At 34.1% G+C, this 24405-nt stretch overlaps 1 protein-coding gene across 1 annotated transcript; it reads left to right on the top strand.

The window, feature by feature from the left end:
- Nucleotides 1–659: 659 nt before the first annotated feature.
- LOC141452235 (uncharacterized) lies at nucleotides 660–24405 on the top strand. The gene is made up of 3 exons (XM_074124162.1): nucleotides 660–1149; nucleotides 21260–21496; nucleotides 23580–24405. Exons 1-3 carry the CDS (start codon nucleotides 660–662, stop codon nucleotides 24110–24112), a joined length of 1260 nt encoding a protein of 419 aa, XP_073980263.1. The 3' UTR covers nucleotides 24113–24405.

Below are 24405 nucleotides of genomic sequence, written 5' to 3'. Positions count from 1 at the left end.
TTTTCACAGAGGAACAATATTTTATTGTTACTGCAGTTATGAAAGTAAATAAAGTGAAAATTAAATAAATAAATAAATACTACAACGAAATTATGTATTGAATATATTATAGAATGTTTAGATATTTATGGTTGGTAGATTGTTCGCGAAAACTCAACTTTGTTTATATGTCTTAACCACTAATTCACGAGCAAAGATTAATTTTCACAAATTAAAAGACTAAAGGATTAAGTTTAATACAATAGATGATTTCAAGTGATTTTAATTATCTACATCTTAGAATTCGCGTTCCAGAGATTATAGTTGATTTTGATTTAAAAGCGGAAATTGCTCAATTAGTCGCCTAATATTTTCAACAAAATTTATTTATCAGTGAGGATAGACATTTTTTTTTAAAAAAAAAAAAATGATTTTTGTAAGATTTAGAAAACAGCGGGGGGGAAGACAGAGAAAGGATAAGGAGAGAAAAGAGAGAGGGTCCGAAATATTTGAAAAGCTAAATTATTATCAGGTAGTACGAGCAAACAAGCGGAAGGAGTTAGTATAGCAGGTTCCAATCAGTCAGTTGTTAGTGTTCTGCTGTGGTGGGGAGATCCTCTAGTGAGGTATGTCTTTGTGAAAGGGATATTTTGGGCTGTATTTACAGTGTTTTTGTCTCTATGGAGAACATTAGTAGTACGGATTTCACTTCAAATCGGGCACAACTAGCCACAGTTCAAAGGCCTAGTATTGAACAAAATATTGACAGTAGAATAAATAGAGAAAGATTGTTACTAGATTTAGACCAGACAAATAATAAATTTGATAACAGTGAAATACTAAAATTACACGAAGAGAGTGATAATCTGTGGAGACAGGAAGTGATGACACTAAGTGATCCGACTGGAATTAGTGTAGCTGAAGATACCGATCCGTACAAGAATACCAGAAACTATTACAATACTGTGACTTCTAGTTTGGACATAACTAATAACAATAAACCCATAAGGCAGACGACAGCCTTATGGACTACAGCTTCGTACAACGTGCACAATAACGAAGATACTACATCTGTTGGAGGACAATGGCATGATCAGATCAGCTACAACCATCAAGAGACATCGCAATATATGCACAATTCAATCAAGCCTCATTCAACATCTATGAGAAGTAAGTATTGTTCATTTTGTTCATTTGCTACACTATAATAATAGTAATTTGAGAAGATTTCACTTTCAAAGTTCCTTCTTGAACTTGACTTCTTCAAAATTACCAAATTTTTGCAAAAAAGAAAAGAAAAGAAATTAAATTAATTATCCTTTTATTACTCCTCATAAAAGAGGAAGTTATCGTGCTGAGTCCAACATTGATTTTTCGAGTTCGAAACAGTGGTTTTACAAATTGGTAAGTTTCCACCATAACTCGAAAACCGTTGAAATTTGACTTTTCATTTAGTTGCCAACAGAGGATGCTGCAGTAAAGTATTAATCAAAATTCATTAATCGAAAATAACCACATTACTCATTACTATTTAATTTTTTGTTCATTTATTTCAGATAGTTCTCAAAAATACCATACCTATGATTTTATTTAAACGTGGTACACCGATTACAAACCAATCAATCTTTTTCTTTGAAACATTTTCTGGTAAAATTTGATTAAGGATATTTTTTTAAAAAAATGGGTTGGCTAGATATCCTTAAGGAGCCATTTGTACGGTCCTATCTCTCTTTTAAACTGTTAAGGAAGGTTATATTTGTTATTAAAATTTTATGTTTAATCCGTTTTCTATAGTCCATTGATTTTTCACATTTTTTTTAGAATTTTCACTAGAATGGCTCCTAAGATTTTCTACGTAAACTTCGTAAACATAACATAGATTTATCACTTATCTGAAATAAAAAAAAACAATAGTTTTATGGCAGTTCTCAGCAAAGAGTTCGGATAGGACCTCGCTACAAAATTCTATGGTCGGCAGACTATAAAGTACATAAGTCAAAAATAACAATTTTCACTTAAGTCATCTTAGGTAATTTAGGTACATACTTAAGTGTTTATCATCATGGAAAGTGAAGAAGAACATTTGTGGCTTCGGTGACATACGAGGGTCGTTTGAAAAGTCCGTGCAAAGTCAGAGAGATAGCACTACTGGCGCGTATCGAGGTTATGTTTAGTTAGTAGCATCTCTTGGAAGAACACACACCAAGTTTCAGCCAGATCGGTCTATTTCTTTGTGTTTGGCATTCGTTTGAATCGAGGAAGTCGAGTGATTTTCAAAAAATGGACGAAAAAGAATTTCGTGTGTTGATTAAACACTACTTTATGAAAGGCAAAACGCCTCAGAAGACTAAAGAGAAGCTTGATAAACATTATGGTGACTCTGCACCTTCGATTAGAACAGTTTATAAGTGGTTTCAAAATTTTCGGAGTGGCCATATGGGCACAAGTGACGCTGAACGTTCTGGACGCCCTGTTGAGGTTACTACTCCAGAAATCATTGATAAAATCCATGATATGGTGATGGATGACAGAAGAGTGAAGGTGCGTGAGATTGCTAGTGCTGTGGGCATCTCGAATGAACGGGTACATAATATTTTGCATCAACATTTGGACATGACAAAGCTATCCGCAAGATGGGTGCCGCGATTGCTCACGCTTGACCAAAAACAAAATCGTGTAAGGACGGTTTGCAGCTGTTCCAGAAGAATCCGCAGGACTTTAAGCGTCGTTTCGTCACTGTGGATGAAACATGGATACATCACTACACTCCTGAGACCAAAGAACAATCTAAACAATGGGTTACTAAGGGAGAATCTGCGCCAAAAAAGGCGAAGACCGTTCCTTCGGCCGGAAAGATTATGGCGACTGTCTTTTGGGATTCGCAAGGAATAATCCTCATCGACTATCTGGAAAAGGGTAAAACTATTACAGGTGCATATTATTCATCGTTATTGGACCGTTTGAAAACCGAGCTGCAAGAAAAACGCCCACGATTGGCCCACAAAAAAGTCCTTTTCCATCACGACAACGCACCAGCTCACACCTCAGCAGTTGTGGTCGCAAAATTAATGGAAATAGGGTTCCAACTCGTTTCACATCCCCCCTATTCTCCAGACTTGGCTCCCTCGGACTACTATTTGTTCCCCAATATGAAGAAATGGCTGGCGGAAAAAGATTTTATTCAAACGAGGAGGTGATTGCAGAAACGAATGTCTATTTTTCAGACTTGGACAAATCCTATTATTCGGAAGGGATCAACAAACTAGAGCAGCGTTGGACGAAGTGTATAAGCCTAAAAGGAGACTATGTTGAAAAATAAAAAAGGTTTACCCCAAAAAATTAAGTAGTTTTTATTTTTGCACGGACTTTTCAAACGACCCTCGTATACCATGGAGACTGACTTATTTGCTTTGGTACGATTTTGAGTTAAAAAAAAGAAAAAATCTACAATAATAACTCAATTTTTTGACTTATGTGCTTTAGTCTGCCAACCCTAGAATTGTATTCCAGTGTAATGAACAGTATTTAAACAAAACCCTGTAAATTATTGGTAAAAATTAAATACGTCTCCAATGTTTGGAAGAAAATTTGTGAGTTAGAATCTCGAGATTAGTACTAAGAGCAAGTCTTATGAGTATTGGTACCTCATGTTTTTAAATCTAGAATATTCTACAGATCAAGGGAACCTCAAAGAAAAATTAAAGTCAGTACCTAGAAGTGTAAAGGAAGGCTCAGATTTTTTTCATAAATCAAAAGAAAATTAGAATGAAATTACAAAATCATAGTTTACCAAATATACAACTTCTTGTCGCAGTTAATCTCAAGCAAACTCACAATAATGCAATAATAATAATAATGGGTGTAAACACTTTTACTACAAGTTTTGAGCTTTTAACATATGAATACAAGTTTTTGAAACACTAATTTTAAAACATAAATAGTCCTTACTCGTATTAACCGCATTCCAGAACTGCACATTACACAGAAATTATACTTTTAACACACCACTAACGCATCTCAGCCTGCCTTAAAACGAATTTAGAATAAAGTTATAACTCTACGTGTACAAAATACATTTGAAGTTTTGACAAATTCGTAAGGACATTTATGTACGAATACTTAGCGCATTAATTTAACCCACATTAATAATTTTTTAAAAAAAATTTGTTCATATATTTTGCGACTGTAATCAATGTGCAATAAGCAAAAGAGATGAGAGATAAGGAAATCGTGCAAATATACATACATATGTACACGCATGTTGCACTTCCGGCCATTAGTCAGCGAATACTGAATTCATAAACGAATATTTGAAACATATTAATGCTTCAGCAACATTATAGTTTGTAAAGCCGGACATTACTTTCGAAAGTAACTTTATAAAGTGACCTGCTTCAACCAATCCGAAGTTTAAAGTGGAGCTTATAACCCATATTTGGGAAAGTAAACTTTCGACTAAATAAAGAGGTCTTCCATTCGTGAAATATTCATACAAAACTCGATTTTAGCGACACATTTAACCCTCCTTAACAGTCAAAAAATGATAGAACCTTTGCCTTGTATTTAAAACACTTTTTTAGAAATATCCTTAATCGAATTGCCAGAAAAAAAAAAAAGCTTTAAATTTAAGTTGTAGATTTAAGCGTTTGTAATCACTGTAAGAAGTTTAAACTTAATAGTAGAAGTCGATCTGGAGGAAATCTAAGAATATTAGAAAATCTTTTCAGTTAAGTGGTAATTTCGAATTATCCGATTTTATTCCAATTTGGAAATTTAGTTTCAAATTTGATTCTCACTATTTGTTGAAATAATAATGGCAGTTTAGGAAAGGTTAAACATATCTTCCCTAATCATAAATTGAATGCTTTGAAATTCTTGCGTTTTATGTGATAAATGGTCTGTATCCGATTATTTACGAATACTTTGCAATTAAACTCCTCTAAACTTGTTTTTTTATGTGAAAAAAATAATATTTAAAACAAAAAAGTTTAAATAATGAATAAATAAAGTGAGATATGTACGTCAGTTTGTCATTATTGAAGTTATAAAATATTTTAGGTATTCTAAATATTTAGAAAAGAATTTATTTGCTAACTTTCTTGGAATGCAACTCGCTGATGGATATAGATGTAATGATAAAAACAGAAAGTTCGATATTGGGACAAGTTCGGGCGAATCGATATTACACATAAGGTTTAACCTTGGCCCTCATACTTACAAACAAACAAAACTCCACTTCTAATGTAAGAAATTTGAGCCCATCTTTAAGGAAACAGGAAGAAATTTTAAAACTCGTTCCAAGTCGAATAATTTTTGTATTGTTAATAATTTTGCTCTCTTTGTAGATACAAATTCGTATATTATAGATGGAGGAGTAGTACTGTGATATGAACTTATGTACAAATATCGAATGAAACCTCATTCATGAAAATCAGTTCACGCGTTTAGGCGCTACAAAAAAGAATCAAGAATAATTTTGGGAAATGCCGTTTTTTTCACATTTTTGGCAACTTTTTCAAAATTTATTTAATCTAAATAGATGCAAAACTACTTTTGCAAACGAGAATTTGCCCTACATTGTAAAGAAAATTTTGGAATTTTATCCTTTATACAGGGTGAACCAGTAAGTATTGTCCATAGGCCTACTGTGAGTAGTACATCTAAAGTGGAGTTCAATGACGTATTGGACAACTTCATATTTTCCTCTGTTCTTGAGTGACGTCACTTTAAAGTTTTTTCCTAAAATCATTACGTTTTCCCAATAAAAATGTTATTACTCAGAAAGTTTTAGTCCGAGTTCGATTCTGATGACATGGTTAGAAAGACAGATAAATTTTCTAAAAATTGATACCATTTTGAAGCATAAGTTATTCTCCAACAAACGTAATTTCTCATACGAAGATAAAAGGAATCCTGGAAAATGATATACCGTTTGAAAGCCCATTAAACAAGGAAACTTTTACTAAAAAGTGCCAGCACCTAGGTCTGATAATGATCACGTAAGGGCCTAATGAGTTTTCTTAAAAATTTCGATTACTTTTATTTTTCCAGCAATCGGAGGAAGATTGAGGTTGTTAGAAGAATAATTTATCCTTCGAAATGGTATCAATTTTTAGAAAATTTATCTGTCTTTCTAACTGTGTTATCAGAATCGAATTCGGACTATAACTTTCTGAGTAATAACATTTTTATTGGAAAAAAGTAATAATTTTAGGAAAAAAAAATAATGTGACGTCACTTAAGAACAGAGGAAAATATGAAGTTGGCCAATACGTCATTGAACTCCACTTTAGATGTACTGCACACAGTAGGCCTATGGACAATACTTACTGGTTCACCCTGTAGAAAAAGAAACAAAAAAATTCAAATTTGGGAGTTTCTCAACGTTACACTATTCGTGCAGTTTTTTACGATCAACTCTTGAGTCAGTTTTAATATAAACACTAAATATAGTTAATAACAGACTAAACTCAGGGGTCGCCAACCCGCGGCTCCCGAGCCGCATGCGGCTCTTTTATCCAAATTGGCGGCTCTTCAGCCTGCCCAAAATATATTGTATATTTTGATTTTGTTGAAAAAAATTAAAATTTCATTTATTAAAGTAAAGATATTTTTTCAAAAACAATTTTAGATATGATAGGTTAGAAATTGAATAGAATTATATTAAAATAATGTACGTAATTATATATTGTAAGATTGCCGCATTTTCATTCGTTTAGTTATTATTTATTCGTTTATTTACTTTGCAATATGTGAAAATAAATATATAAAACATTTAAATGTTATTGAATATCATAAAATAATAATTTGTGAATACAAAATGATCTACAGAGTTTGTTTACACCATCATCTCTGAGGCTCTTGGTAAGATTTATTAAAATTATTTTAAGGAGAAATGGCTCTCGACTTAAAATAGGTTGCCGACCCCTGGACTAAACAATAATAAATATACAATAATAGTGGCTTTTTAATTATGAAATAGGCTGCTCTGAAGTGCACTTTTATGAACCTAACACGGTAGGAGTTTATAGTATATAATATATTTAAGTAGGTGTTCGAATTTTTGTTTTTCTTCCCAATATAATACACGTTACATTACAGAATCTGTTTTTTTTTTTTAGCGTAACAATAAAATTATAGTTATCTCCTGAGTATAACTAATCATTTGTATATTATATTTTTGGTTTGGTTTAACCATGTATTGTTTCTGAGGGCTTTTACCGATAATATCCGTTTTGTGTCCCCTGAGTCTAAAAAAGAAAGAAAGTGTTTGGTTATTTTTCACAGCCTTAGGGCTAGTTTTGGTTTGAAATTAGAAGTTTCAAAACAATTAATTTCGTTAATATAGCGGTTAGATAAAGTCGTTGAGAATTCATGCTAGATTTATCTATTTATAAAGGTGAGAGTACCAATTGTAAGTTGAGAAATAAAATCAAACAGCGTTTAAGAAAGAAAACTAGTGGAAAACTTGTCTGAGAATCTTGTTTACAAAAAAAGAAAACACGCGAAGGCTAGAATATGTTGAGTGACACTGGCAGTTAGCGGCGAGGACCCGGTTGACAGTAAACCTCGACAAGTGAAGATAGTAAGGAACATGTCTTAGATTGCAAACGCAATTTCCTCTACAATATGTTTCATCACCAACTTTCAAACCCATTTCTTACCTAGTACTTCCCTTGGAATGTAAAATTTATTGTTTAACACAGATTTTTGTACAATAATAACACATATTGTGTAATTTCTGCTGCAAAAATATTCAGCGTAGAAGAATATTTTTGGATTGCACATTTTACTGTTGTTTTGAAGTCGTTGGCTAAGTTTGCCGAATCAGATACAATTGCACACATATTAGGCTATCGAATCCAAAAATAAAAGTATAAATCTGATTTGGATGCACACAAGAATTCCCAATGCTAATTAAGAACCTTACATTAATGCAAGATGTGACATACTGTGAGATTGAGGCAACCTTAGGCATTAGTTCCACCAGCATATATAAAATATTGCGTGATCATTTAGCCGTGAAAAAGGTTTGTTCTCGTTGGATCTCACATAATCTGACAAAATCTCAAAAAGATGCTCGTGTCGATTGGTGCAAACAAATGTTTAAGAAATACAATGGCGATGCTTCAAAAGACGTGTATAAGATTGTAACAGGTGACGAATCATGGATATATGCGTATGAGCCGGAAACTAAACAACAGTCGACTGTATGGGTGTTTCAAGATGAACCAAATCCAACAAAAGTTGTTCGCACTAGAAGCACTTCGAAACAAATTGTCGCCTGTTTTTTTCGGAAAAACTGGTCATGTGGCAACAGTGCCTTTAGAGGAACGTAGAACGGTCAATTCTGAATGGTACACAACCATTTTGTTTGCCGGAAGTCTTCGATGAAATAAGGAAAACAAACAAGCGCCGTCGGATCATTCTTCATCAAGACAATGCCAGCTGTGACACATCTCGTGTGACACCGTGTAACAACCGACTATTTGAGCACTCAAAAAATCGAATTAATCGCCGTACAGACCTGATTTGGCACCAAATGACTGCTTTTTGTTTCCGAACGTCAAGAATAAATTACGTGGACAACGATTTTCGTCGGCAGAAGAAGCCGTTGATGCATTCAAAAACCATGTTTTGGAGGTGTCTCATGCGGAATGGAAAAAATGTTTTGACAAGTGGTTCGAACGCATGCAGAAGTGTATAGATCATAAAGGAGAATATTTTGAAAAACAATAAAGTCATTTTCAATGACAAATTACTGTTTTTTATTATTAGGCTCTAAATACAAATAGTGCCCCTCGTATTACCAAGGTTTTTTACAAATTAATTTTTACTCGATACAGACTGCTTCTTTAACTGACAAGAGTCCAACCTCTCACTAACCGCTGATTTATAAAACACAAATTTTACGACTACAATAAACACTCGGTGCTGAAGTCTGGGGCACATTTAAGCAATAAAATTACAAAAGAATTCAGTCCTTTCAATTCTCCGTAAAATCTCCTAAACTCCTTACATAATCTTAAGCTTAGTATCCAATCTTACAATGATCTTGAAATTCCTTTCGAATTCATAACCTCCAGTTGTGAACAAATTCCATGGATCCCTTATTGTTCATTCCAATCTTCTAGTACTAGGAGAGTTGGCTCCTCCTATAATTCCGGATAAACCTCCTCGACGCCTAAAGTGCCAGTGGCAACAAGATCTACTGTTTCCATAGAAAAACAATTCTAATAATTATGGGTCATTGCTAAAGAAGGTATCACACACAAACCTAGAACCCAATCAATTAGCAAGATTTCAATAATTGTAACCTAACATGAACGTTATACAGCGTTAATTTCTCTCACAAACCAAATCATGTTCGTTTAAACCTGCACATGCTGCAAGTGTGTATTAGAGTATAGCATAAAAGAGAACAAAAATGTCATACTAATATGTTGTTTACAAAGAGAGTTACAGCGGGAGCAATTATAGAGCTAGTTATGACCCAAACCAAATTCAACTCTTAATATCTACTCAATTTACGGATCTGTACACAAACGTAGTATAGCTTATAACTGAGAAAAGTATAGTGTGTAATAGAACAAAATTTCATACTATTGTAATATGTGGTTTACAAAGGGTGGTACAACGGGCCCAATTTCATAGCGTGTCATGACCCAAAAAATTTTTAGCTCTCTATATCTTCTTAATTTATGAATGTATACGTAAAAGATGTATAGCTTATAACTTAGTAATGTATATTACAGTTAAGGCGAACCTTTTGAGCTAGGCATGTCAAAATTTTGAAAAACCCTTAACTCTTGTGCCACGTCACATTTAATAAATACAAATATTCACAATTTTTTGATATTGATGTGTTCGCCATCACGGGATTAGGATTACTATTGTCAATTTAATCAAAATCAAAAACCCGTGCGATAATCTATTTTTTTTACTAATAATTAGTGGTTCATATTATTATCAAGGGAATCTGGCAATCGTTTAATCTTCTCCAAATTACCAAAAAAAATGTCAGTACTGGTGGCATTGAATACAAATGTTGTCCGTCCCAATTGTAGATGTAGTAGAACTGTTTACTCATTGTATTGAACAAGTAGTTATGAATATCAATAGATTGTGGAGCGATAAAAAAATCTTTGCAACTCCGTACATTTGAGTCGTTTTTAATTCTTACCATCAAGATAGTTTGTAACCGTACAAACTTCTGTTGCCTCCGTTCTTTCATTTAAGCAATTTCCTTCAACTGGATTTAAACCATACATACCATACCTCCCTTAACAGTACATATAAAATACAGGTTTTACCACTGCAAGGTGATCCTCATTCGGTAAGAACTACGAGGGTCGTTTGAAAAGTCCGTGCAAAAATAAAAACTACTTAATTTTTTGGGGTAAACCTTTTTTATTTTTCAACATAGTCTCCTTTTAGGCTTATACTCTTCGTCCAACGCTGCTCTGGTTTGTTGATCCCTTCCGAATAATAGGATTTGTCCAAGTCTGAAAAATAGCCATTCGTTTCTGCAATCACCTCCTCGTTTGAATAAAATCTTTTTCCCGCCAGCCATTTCTTCATATTGGGGAACAAATAGTAGTCCGAGGGAGCCAAGTCTGGTGAATAGGGGGGATGTGAAACGAGTTGGAACCCTATTTCCATTAATTTTGCGACCACAACTGCTGAGGTGTGAGCTGGTGCGTTGTCGTGATGGAAAAGGACTTTTTTGTGGGCCAAACGGTCTAATAACGATGAATAATATGCACCTGTAATAGTTTTACCCTTTTCCAGATAGTCGATGAGGATTATTCCTTGCGAATCCCAAAAGACAGTCGCCATAATCTTTCCGGCCGAAGGAACGGTCTTCGCCTTTTTTGGGCAGATTCCCCCTTGGTAACCCATTGTTTAGATTGTTCTTTGGTCTCAGGAGTGTACTGATGTATCCATGTTTCATCCACAGTGACGAAACGACGCTTAAAGTCCTGCGGATTCTTCTGGAACAGCTGCAAACCGTCCTTGCAACACTTCACACGATTTCGTTTTTGGTCAAGCGTGAGCAATCGCGGCACCCATCTTGCGGATAGCTTTGTCATGTCCAAATGTTGATGCAAAATATTATGTACTCGTTCATTCGAGATGCCCACAGCACTAGCAATCGCACGCACCTTCACTCTTCTGTCATCCATCACCATATCATGGATTTTATCAATGATTTCTGTAGTAGTAACCTCAACAGGGCGTCCAGAACGTTCAGCGTCACTTGTGCCCATATGGCCACTCCGAAAATTTTGAAACCACTTATAAACTGTTCTAAACGAAGGTGCAGAGTCACCATAATGTTTCACAAGCTTCTCTTTAGTCTCCTGAGGCGTTTTGCCTTTCATAAAGTAGTGTTTAATCAACACACGAAATTCTTTTTCGTCCATTTTTTGAAAATCACTCGACTTCCTCGATTCAAACGAATGCCAAACACAAAGAAATAGACCGATCTGGCTGAAACTTGGTGTATGTTCTTCCAAGAGATGCTACTAACTAAACATAACCTCGACACGCGCCAGTGGTGCTATCTCTCTGACTTTGCACGGACTTTTCAAACGACCCTCGTATAGCACAGCCATCTTCATCATTTCAGAGATAATTAGTCTAAATTCGTGGTGTTTATATCGTGACTGGTTGCAGGATCAGGTACATTATTGTGAGCTGAACAGGAGACAAGTATCTGCCATAGTTTATGATTTCTAATAGAATTATTAGACAAAAATGAATTTCAACAAGGAACCAAATTGGGATAAACAAGTAATCTAGAAAATTTATTTATATAATCAAACTGTGAAAATTCTGTCCGTGTTTGTCATCTTAATATTGTTGACTGGTTTGCAATTAATTCCATTTTAATTTTTCAATCCATCAAAATTCACTATTTATCTTCTTCGATTTTGATCACCATTATCAAAACTCTTTCGGTTTTGTGCGCAAAAACAAATAAGATAAAAGTCAATTAGTTTTCTTATTTCTCAAAATATATATAGACAAAAATTTTCTAACAAAAATAAAGCTAATTATATGAAGCTACACAAATATTCTTTAGAAAAATATTACGCAACAATATCCTCTATTGTTTAGTTGTAGTTGTCAACATTTTCTTAGACGACAAAATCATTATATTTATCTTGGTCCCTACCTCTGCTGAATGTAATAATGAGTAAATTGCAGAAAATGATTCAATAGTCAATACTTACAGTTTTATAAAAATCTTTGTAACTATTATAGTCTGTGTTTTTTCCTTAAATTAGAAAGCAGTAATATTCTTTCGCTTTTCACGGTCATCTTGGTTTTTTGTCTTTCCTTTGATAAAAACAAAAATCTAATATATTTCCTTCGAATTCAATTATTATTTAACTTGGTTTTAGAACCATTTAGATGGGAAACCTTAAATTATGAGTAGGCAATGGCTAGTGGAAGATTTTGAATTTTGTTTATTTTTGCTCAGTGTTATGAGTACCGATTAGTGGTTTCCATTTTGAGATTCTTCAGTTTACAGTCCTGATAGGTTATGCAATGATGCAAGAAGAATAATATTAGATGTCAAATTAGTGCTACCGTAAATATTTAAAGTAAATAAGAAAAGTGGTAATAATAATACGTACAGTAAAGAGATGGAGTAAATTAACTCATTTGGTTAGCGTAATGAAGATCAATAGAAGATCCCGGGTTCCAATATTTTCGTGGGATTCCCTACTGCTCAATATCTGGTGATGGACAGCCTTGACTGTAGAAAGAGATCACTGTCTAAAGACCGTCATTGCATATAGAAGGATGTGGGTGACCAATGTACTAAAATCAAAATAATAGTAGGAAATCTACAGACGTTCTTTTGGCCAGTATCGAAGAGAGTATCTTTCAGTCGAAAAAAGATAAATCTAAATATTATACTAAACGAAAGTAGCCTCAGCAATCCTTTGAGCAAACTTCATACGACGTCACCAATCGATCTTCAGCATCCTTGAACCGAAATCAGATCTTTTCTCCTTTTTCTCTAATTCTAATCAATCCTTATTTTTTTATTCTCACGTGAATCCCCCACGGTTCCCCACTATATCCAGCTAAAAGTAACTGCTGTTTGGCCTGCCTCCAAACGTTCTAATAAAAATCTCTATCTACCTTAGCCAACAAGAGTTCGATTTCTGCAATGACGGACCTTCAGATTAGACATGATCTGCATAGTTTCGGAATCAGCGTTTAATTTCCATACTTCAAAGAAACCTCATTACTGAGTCTAGAATATTGCCTTTTTTGTTTTCTCGTAAATCTTCAAAAAGTGCACACTTAATCAGGATCTTCCGCGACGTTAATCTTCAAATAAAGACTGGGAGAAATGTGTAGTTGAATATGGTTAATTTTATTTTCTTTTCCATCTTTCCTCGATTTGAAATTTTGATAATTAATGAAACTGTCCTCCTCTAACGGGATAGATTTCTTTCTCACAATTTGCGTAGATTAGAACAATCATGGCGAATATGTCATTGCTTTCAGTATAAATGTGTTCGCTGGTCGTACTCTTCTTAAATGGAATGGCAATTCTAGAGTTTCTGTTCTCATTCTGGAGGAATACAATTCAGGAAGCCGATGAAGATGCGAAATATTATTTTAAACCAAGAAATATAACTATGAAAGTAGTGTTAGAGAACAAAATATGTTTTTTCAAAAAATAGAAACAAAAAATAATTTCTTTTAGTTGTTTGACTTCTGTAGGTATTTGTTTTTTCTTTTTTCCAATATTAGATAATAGTAATGGGTTTCCAGTCCGTAGATCAGAAGTGGTGTATTGATGTGTCATCCGGTACAACTCGATCTACAGAATTATCTCTTTCTGTCAATCACTGCTTTTGTAAACTAAAAGTAGCCATTAAAAATTGGTTAATTCTATTTCTTCAATAGTCCTGCAGCATTACAAATAATTTATAAATAATATACATGTATACATAATAAAATTATAATTTTCTCATTTATACAGGAGAATCGTTTAAAAATTACGCCTAATATCTTCTCTAATTATTTGTATAATTATTGCGTACACAATATAGTCACGAAAATTTGGTTAACGTATTACGATATCTGATCTTAATGAGCTATCTTTTGAGAAATATCATTTATTTAAACAGATATTTAAACCAGTGTATTGTTTCTTCCACATTTTTAGAAGGCCTTTACACCAATGAACAATGAACTTTTAAGGTAAATGCAGAAACCGTATTTAGAATGTTATTTTCATTTTTACCGAACATAGTTTTCTTAATACCTTAACTCATTCGAAGGCTGGAAATGAAACAAAGATCCACAGTTTTTTGTTTAGTTAAAATATTCTCCTTGTCATCAAAATTCTTGGGCATTCTTCGTTTAATTATTTAGAACAAATATTACAAACTTATCGACTGATGTTGACCCATTACAAAACATTATAGCTTTGGAGGGAGATTTCAGTGAAAACACCCACCTACTCACCAAGGAGAAAGAGGGACAGATCGTAAAATTAGGTATCAACCTCTATTTCACCTAGTTGCCACAAAACAAGGCAAAACTAAGAATCAAACAGCTAATATCTGTTCTCCTATTCGTTTTAGGAGATTTTTTCAAGATCTGCTTCTGATACGTTTCTAAAACTATTGAATAGTACCACTTTCCATACAAATATTCGCAGTCTGTTCATTAATATAAGGAACTGTATAAAAAAAAATTCGAGTTTAGGCACACCGAAGTAAAGGAAAGCAGCATGAAATTAATGTCACACTAGATTGGGTAAGAGCTCATGCGGGCCTGCAAGGAAATGAAGAAGCGGACAAGGCAGCAAAGGAAGCATCTAAAGACAACACCTTGATTACTGAATATTGCAGATACCTTAAAACATTTTTAATAAACAAGCTGTTTGAGGAAGGTATCCAAAAATGGGAAAAAATGTGGTCCGAAACTCAAAAAGGGAGTCAAACAAGGCGATTTTTTTCAAAAGGTTTCTCAAAGAATATATAAGCATATTCCTTTAAATAGCAACCTCACACATTTCCTGTCGGGTCATGGACCTCACAGAGAATATTTATTTCGGTTCAACGTTATAGAATCTCCGTATTGTCCATGTGATCCAACAGCTATCCAAGATCTACACCACATGATATTCAGTAAAAGCTCCTTATTCGCGCTTCCTTCATTCGCGTTTTCACTATTCGCAGATTGAAAAAATGCGACCCAATTCCTATATTCGCGGAAGTACTCTATGATAATAAAAGGATTCCAATAGGTATCCAACCCAATATCCTTTGTAAATGCCGTCAAATGTACTAATAAAAAAAGTAAAATAGATCTTATTACAACTTTGCCCAAAGTATGTTGTTAAATGATAACGCCGAGGACTTTGACATAAGCCGCCTTCGCCGCGATCGGTGTTTTTGAGAATGTAAACGCACAGAATGAAAGCAACCTTATTACTCGATGAATAAAGTTAATTTTTAAATGTTGCTGTTCCGTTCTATGGTAAAAGCCGCTTGGCGTGTTTTATTGTTTCGTCTTTCACATTCGTTACAAAAATTGTGATCGAGTAACACGTCTCTACCGCTTTTTATCTAATTTATGTCAACTAAAAAAAATGAGAAACGAGTTTCGACACGAAAAAAATCTGTGTTACCGCTTAAAGTGAAAATAGAAATGCTTGATCGTTTACGCCTTGGAGAGTCATTTGCATCCATATCACGCTCATTCAATGTCAACGAATCAACTGTACGATCGATAAAAAAATCCGAAGATAAAATAAGATCGTCGTCTTTAGCTTCAACTTCACTGTCAGCGAAAATTGTTCGTGATCCAGCAATAGAAAAAATGGAAGTGGCGTTGTCATTATGGATCGAAGACCGCAACCAAAAAAGGGTGCCCCTGAATGGTCCAATGGTCCGGGAGAAGGCAAAGTATCTTTACGCTCATTTTAAAGAACCTGATGGTAGTTGGAGTGGTAAGTTCAAACTTTGACTGCAAACAAAAGCTTTTAAAAACTGCCAAGCAAGAGAAAATTACAAAATTCTTCAAACCATTGCCTAAGCCTTAAGATAATTAATCAAAATGTTCAAAAACTTCAATTAAATTGATTTTTTTATATATTTGTTTTTTTTTTATTTTGTCAGCTAGGAACGTATCCCCTATAATCCCATATAAATTACCATTCCGTATTCACGGTTTCTGTATTCGCGGCATATTTATGGAACATATACCCCGCGAATAAAGAGCTTTTACTGTATACATGTCCATTGGTGGATAGGCTTAGATCGGCACTTATTAGATTAGTTGTTTGTAGAGGGGATACTTGGCCATTACCAGAAATGCAGCTCGTGTCTGCGGATTATATCATCGCTTTTAATAAGTTTGTTACGATAAATTTTAGAGAAATTAATATGTAAATATAATGTGAATATACATATATATGTAAAAATAAAGTAAAAATGAATAAATAAATAAATTATAACTTATGTGTGAAACATGTATTATAACTGTTTTGATATGTAAATCCATTACATGTAGTATATCCATGAAGCATGTAGAAATAAATAAATAAATAAATTATAACTTATGTGTGAAACATGTATTATAACTGTTTTGATATGTAAATCCATTACATGTTGTATATCCATGAAGCATGTAGAAATAAATAAATAAATAAATTATAACTTATGTGTGAAACATGTATTATAACTGTTTTGATATGTAAATCCATTACATGTAGTATATCCATGAAGCATGTAGAAATAAATAAATAAATAAATTATAACTTATGTGTGAAACATGTATTATAACTGTTTTGATATGTAAATCCATTACATGTAGTATATCCATGAAGCATGTAGAAATAAATAAATAAATAAATTATAACTTATGTGTGAAACATGTATTATAACTGTTTTGATATGTAAATCCATTACATGTAGTATATCCATGAAGCATGTAGAAATAAATAAATAAATAAATAAAAAAACACCGAAGTAAAGGTTACCACGTGTTGAATTATGTACAACAAGAACAGGGTCAAAATAATTCTGGAGAAATGAAATTTCTCATTAGATTAAATTAAAGTAATGCCCAATTTTTCAGACGGGCTTTACGTCCAATAATTGTTGAATTTACTAGTGAATTCTATTACACACACTAATAAAAAAAATAAAAATATCATTTTATTGCTATAATGGAGTTTGTTTCACAGCTTGTCGCTTATTAGAACTCTTAATAAGTAAATTGAATTTAGGAGCATCCGAAGTCTACTTGTGAGTAGTTTGTATCGTCGGTTTAGTTTTCTGTTTAAGTCTTAGCATGCGTATTCAAAGTTTGGTGCGTTGACTTTACGCAGCCTTTTGGTGACCGCACTTAATTTTTGAATTTCCTTAATTGATAAAGCTGTTCTGTTTTTACAGCTCACGTACTTGAATGTTGTACTGCCCTAACCAAACCTCTGATACCCCATCGATTCTTCATTCAATTTTCCCTGGCTAATTGTACAGTCTTGTGTAGCCCTTTGAATGAAAAGTTTGCTTTCTTTATTTTTTGCGATTATTTGTACTACAATCGGCGCGTTGGCGCTATAAGTAACAGTGATAGAAATGAATGGTACATAGAAACGAGTGGAGAAGTTACCCAGTCAGTGGTAACACTCCAAAACATTAGGCTATTAGTCGCTCTCTTCTCTTGAGAGGAGATCATGAGACCACTGTCTCTTAAGGCGACTTGTCGGGTTGTCAGGAAGAGTTCTAGAAGAAAGATTTTGAGCTAGAGGATTTACGCGGTGTGGCTATTAAATAACGAGAATATTGCTGTAAAACATTTTATTTTAAATTTATATATATTTAGTTATTATCACCTTCAATATACACCCCTCCCCTATCCCTACAACGCTCCATGCGAATTTACCATTGTTCAAAACAGTGCTGGAAGTCTTTTTCTGTGAGCTCCTGCATTACGCGTGCCGCTCTTTCTTTCACAGCTTCAACGGACTGAAATCGTGTTCCTTTTAATGCAGATTTGACTTTGGGGAGCAGATAAAAGTCACATGGGGCCAGGTCAGGTGAATAAGGCGAATGGCCTAAAACTGGGATGTTGTACTTGGCTAGAAACGTCTTGACTGACAATGCAGTGTGAGCTGGCGCTTTGCCTTGATGGAGAACCCATGACTTGTTCTTCTACAAATCGGGTCGCTTTTTCCTTACTCTTTCACGGAGTTGAGCAAGCACCTCATGGTAGTAATAACCTCACGGTTGATTAATTATAATCGATATTTTCATCCGTTTTGGACGTGGAAAGGCGACTCGGGCGGTCGTTATCTCCGACGTCTTCTCGGCCATCTTGGAAACGCTTGAACCACTCAAAAACTCGCGCAAGTGATAAACATTCATCGCCATAAACTTCTTTTAAAAAAAGATAAGTTTCAGTAGCGGTTTTACCAAGTTTCATTTGAAATTTTGACGACAATTCGTTGCTCTACTACATGGGTAGTAGTATCATGTTTTCGGCAAAACGAAACTAACTCCTCTTACACAAGCGAGGATTCCAGTCAGACAGATTTCATTACAAAGACGTGAGATGCTGCAATCGAAAGAGAAGGCTTTACGCTGCACAGCTGTCGGTCGTTAGGATTTGGCGCTTGCATAGTTCTTCTGTACCAGCATCAGTCTCGTTATTTAATAGCCACACCTCGTATATGAGATTGCAGGCTGAAGTGGAGTTTTCTGTATCTTGTAGCAACTCCTGGGATTAAAGGAATGTTAAGGTCGGTAGAAAAGTTTGCTTAATTACCTTAAACAATTTTTCCGAAAGTATGCTTTTTGTACAGTTTCAATAGGCTTGTTAACCAAGTAATAGATATATTATCCGTAATAACTTTACTGGTATTTTTTAGAGATTTCATGGTCAAAATTTGTACCATTATATGTTCTTTGTTTTGGTTCCTTTCTGACACTTGCGCAGGTATCTATCTTTCAGATGAAGGTTTGCCTATGATTTTTTAACTATTCAAATCCTTTTGTCACAATCCTCGCAAATGCAAAACTACCACAATCCTAGTCGAGGCTGCAACCACAGCCTTTTGAATAAATTACCTATCTATACTCAAGACGAATCAATCTTCTAGTTTTTCTTTCATCCATTATTTCCTCTACTAACTTTTCTGTCCTTTTCCTTCCTTCAAACCCTGTCTTTTTTATAAGAGTGTGAGTGTATCTGTGTTTATATCAGTGGCATACCTTTTGTTTTATTCATATCGGCACTGAACACTGCCACTAGCCCTCTCTTTCTAGTAGGTAAATCGTGCTTTATATCTTTTTGTATTGAGAATATCACAGTTTGAGTGAGCGTCTACTTTTAAGTTGTTAGTGTGGTAGTAAATTTTTTTGTTTTGTTTCATTTCCTTTTCTTTCTCTTTGGCGTCAATCGATTCCAAAAGACAGCAGAAACTGAATGAATGGTTTGCACATTGGTATGCACCCTTGGATACCCTAAGTACCACCAGGACCAAACGTCTCTTTAGTTATGCCACACCCCGTTTAGCCCTTTTTATAAACGGTCATAAATCAGACAACTACCTTTCGGACTTTGTGGAATTTAGTGTATGTTGAAATGCGGTAATCTCTAGGAACATACTGGCTATGACTGGATGCAACTGTTTTGTTCCCAAGATTTACATTCCTTCTTTGGCAACTAAACAATAAGCAAGATTTGAAAATCAATAGAACAGGCTGAACTTTAGATTTCAGTCAAAGATAAGGCAACCTTATTATATTTATTATTTGGGATAACTAAACAAACATTAGGACAAAAAACGTTGAAATTTAGAGGTCTAATTTTTTATTCACATAGAATAGATACGATTTTTTAACCTTTACAAAAAAATAGCAAAAATACAAATAAATACATAGTCAAACGCTTGCTACGTTCGTCTGAACAGTTAAAAATGACTTAAGAAATATAATTGCTGTTGGTAAAATTTGAACTTATATACATTTTTAAAATTCCTGATTTATAATTGTATATCCCCATACTAGACTGAAAAGACAAGAAACTAACCAACGCTACAAACTTGACAAACGATCTAAACTCAACTTACAAAACAAAAGACTCTTATACCTGTTGTTACTGCGACCTATTTGGTCATACGGCATCAAAGTATGGGGATCGACTAAACGTTCCAATTCTTTACGCATTCAGACTTTACAATCAAAAATACTACGTAAACTTCTTAACGCTCCATTCTATATTTCTAAACTCACCATTCATAATGACCTCAACATCCCTTTCATTAACGACCTTACTAAAACTCGTTTCTTAAAATTTCATTCCTGTACAACAGCTCATCCTAATCCTTTAATTGAACACTTATCTTCTTCCAAATTACCAGGTAATACTCCAAGTAGATTGAAGAGAAGATGGCCCCGCTATCTACTCTCCTCAAAACAGCGTAGCGATCTGTTCATGTTAATGGAGTGTCGCCACTGGGTGCCTTCTCCAATCTATATTCAAGACATTACATAACATCACATTTGCTTGTTGCAACAACCGTTGCAGTAGCAAATTTATAAAAAATAAAAAAATTTATTTGTATATCCTAACTAAGGTGACCGACCATACGTCCTTTATTTAAGAGGACAATCCTTTATTTCACTGCTCTAACTTTATTTATTTTCTAAAATAGGCCTTTTTGTTCTTTATCTCGTAAAGTTGACGCAAACTTTATAAAAAAAAAAAACGCATATTTTCATTGGTGAATAATATGTGGACGAATAAAAAAACCCAGTTAAAGGTAAGCACATTAGAAGCATGTATTCCGTCAAATACAACTTTCAAATGTAATAATTATGTAATTAAGTAATGTGTAATAATTAAGATTGTTTAAAATTTTAATGTATTCGTTGTATTGCACTATCTTCAATGTTATAAACCTATGAATTTTATAAGACATTTTTTTTATTTTCTTTGATATTTCCTTTATTTTCTCGCAAACAATATGGTCACTGTATCAGAACAGTTTCGGTAACAGAATTGTTTCTATCAATTATTTAGATAACTACACAGATCCTCGGAAATGCCGAGTCCTATGAATTGAATTATTTGCGCCTGCAAAGTTACTCATAGTAATGCTAAAACAAACTGTAGACTTTTTCCAACATTTAGCTGTGTAACAAAGGGGCAAGAGTGCCCCAAATGTAGCCTTCTTACTGGGCTGTAAAACTGGAATTAATCCAGAAATTCTTTTTCTATTTTACAGACGAATCTGGGAACTCGAGACCAACCAGTTCTGGAACGAAAAGAGCAAGAACAGCGTACACAAGTGCACAACTAGTCGAATTAGAAAAAGAATTCCATTTTAACAAATATTTATGCCGACCGAGAAGAATTGAAATGGCAGCGCTACTCAGACTTACCGAGAGGCAAATTAAAATCTGGTTTCAAAATCGAAGGATGAAATACAAGAAAGATCAACGAGCTAAAGGACTTCCCGTCGGTATGTACATATATTAAATTTGGCAATTTTTGTAGCTTTATCTTATTTAATTTTTAAAGAAATAGATTTTTTTTATATTTATTTCACCTTTAATTGAAGGCCTATAATGGTGTGAATTTACTACAAACATGCGAAATACACCACAAAATAGCCTGCAGCTGTGCTCTTATACTGCCATTATAATGTCATTGAATAGACATCATTATATAACTATTTTTAGGCTTCTTTTTCAATTATTATTGGTTATTTAATTCAAAACTGAAAAATGTCGACAACTTCACACATACACAGACTTACTTAAACCGAAAAATGGTGAAACTAAAAACAAAACATCAACAATCAATTTTTAGTTGAAAGAAGCTGTTGACTTTACGTCAAATTAGGCTCAATAACTTATTAAGATTCGCTTTTTTTGGCATGTTTATTGATTAAAATTAGAACCATTATTATTAACCTTAAAGACTGCAACTAACCAAACGGCAAACTAGACAGTCCATGGTTATTTCACTGCAAGAAATTAACAAAAAGAGACAACTAATAATATTGAAAAAAAAGAATAACTTGTTGAACTAGAAGTCGTAAAGGTACTGACCAGCATTCAACAATTTTTAATTTTAAAGATATCAAATATCTATAGGGAAATTTGACGAAAACTGACATTAACTGTTCATCAATAACCTTGAACCAGCATTTTCTAAGATCAAACGAAATAACGATTTTGATCTCAACTAAAACACCCATTTTTAACGTTAAAATATTCAAAAATCTTTTAAATGTGACCTTACACTATATTTTCCTGAAAGCCTTTACAGATTCAGCTCGCTGACCTGTGAAATAGCCAGCAGACTTTTTTCTCCTTAATTTAAGAAAAATACTAATAAGTTAATGAAATATTCATCCTCTTTTTGTACCTATTTTGTTTAAATTCAACATATTTTTAACTATTTTAGTGAATTTAATGCAATGTTAAATGAGATAAGTAGAAATTAAAAAATTATTTGATTGGTAGAAAGAAATTTTATCAACTCTTTTGAAATACTTATCTACAGGAGACAGTTTTGAAGTAGATACTTTTTAAATCTGTTTATTGTTGATTTCAAATTGTGCAAATATTCAGGACATAATGTTGATCAGCGGGCTTTTATTCGAATTTTGTTATACGTTTTTGCGCAGATCTCGTGTCTCTTGACGTTCATTATCTTGAGCAATGAAGCTTTTTTGTCGAAATTACTTAGATTATCAAGTATGCGGCACTTGCCAGAAGTGAGATTGCCTAAGCGCATCAATTCATGCCTCTACTTTGCCTTAGACACGACCCTCATTACATACTGAAAGCCGCTTGAAGGCTTTTGACGCCAGAGAGGTACTTCCATAACGCGTCAATAGATCGTGGCCCAGTGACTAAGCGTGAAGTAGACTAATTTCAGACTCTCAGTCCAGCGGTAGTCCGTCGTCTCAACATGTGACTAATAGAGGCTTCTCTATTTTTTGCACAATCTCATTCTCTAATTCAATTTTTTTTTTCTTGGCTCATTGACTGTGCGTACGCTGTTTTTCTTCAGCGAGTAAGACAATGCCATCTGTATCTTTAATTCGTTAATTGTCAAAAAATTCTCTTCACAATATCTGGCCAATTTCGAAAATCAAAGGGCACATATTCTACTTGTCAGGCGCCACGGTAGCCGAGCGGTTAGAGGCGAGACCTGCAAAGATAATATGCATTGTGGTACTGGGTTGGTTCCCGGTTTTAGGCCTTGGATTTTATTTAAAGGTTAATAAAAGAAATTTACGTAAAGTATGTTTGCTAGTTGCCTCAGTCCACGACACCTAATTGGTAGATGGACATTAAGCCCCGCCAGAAAAAATAGGCGATTACTTTACTTACTCATTCTACTTGTTCATAACCTGCTGCAGGCACTCTCTCCAGTAGCGATACCAAAGCGGTGTCCAGACGTCATTTACGAAATACAAGAACAGAAAAATATATTAATTAAGTTTTATTTGATATTATGAACGAATATGATAGACAATTTAAGGAAGTGTTCTCTAATACTTTATTAAAAAGAGTTTCTTTGTTTCCTAGGGCATTCTGACGTGACGTCAACGGGCGTAGAACAACAAAGCCATCATAACGGAGGCGGAGGAGTAAGTCCACCACTATCTACATGCTCTTACGAGTCACCATCACCACCCGCAGCAACTACCACCCTGAAATTACCTCATCCACATCAATCAATTCCACAACAACAGCCTCAATCGTGGACATGGGGAGACACACCATACCCAAATTCTCAACAACCAACATTTCCGGCTACAACTTCCACAGTTCCACCGCTACAAGATGTACACAACGACTTACTAGCAACATGTCTGGGCACTGCACAACCAACAGGCGATGTGAACGCTGATTGGCATGCTGAACACTATTTCACTTCTCATCCGCAAACCTTTCATCACCAACAACATGCGCAACAATCTCAAGTGTACATAAAACAGGAGTATGTAAATTCATCGGAACCATATTACTGGCAAAGCCATCAACATCAAGAACAATTACACGATCCTCTGCACGATTTTCAGCAGAAATTATCACCAGAACAATTTACGCAATTATAAATCTTCATAAATTCACTATAGTGAATCATAAAATCAAACTATCTCAGTAAATAATGTAAATATCGGTTATAAATTAAGTGAACAATACTGGCTTCAAATTAAATTTAGTACTTAACGTATAATACCACAAGTATGGCATTATTAAATATATTTTTACAATAGCACATCAACCTAAAAGTAAGAAGATACGTTAGTGAAAAGATGAGCAAGGCATCTAGCTAACGCGTTCATAGTAAATTTGGCAAGAAAACTAATTTAAAATTTTTCTCAATCGATTCTGTTTCAGAATTTCT

The sequence above is a fragment of the Rhodnius prolixus genome, unplaced genomic scaffold (assembly GCF_049639745.1).
Source record: "Rhodnius prolixus isolate KJV_2025 unplaced genomic scaffold, Rpr scaffold_3, whole genome shotgun sequence".
Lineage (NCBI taxonomy): Eukaryota > Metazoa > Arthropoda > Insecta > Hemiptera > Reduviidae > Rhodnius > Rhodnius prolixus.
This window is presented reverse-complemented; position numbering and strand designations above follow the sequence as displayed.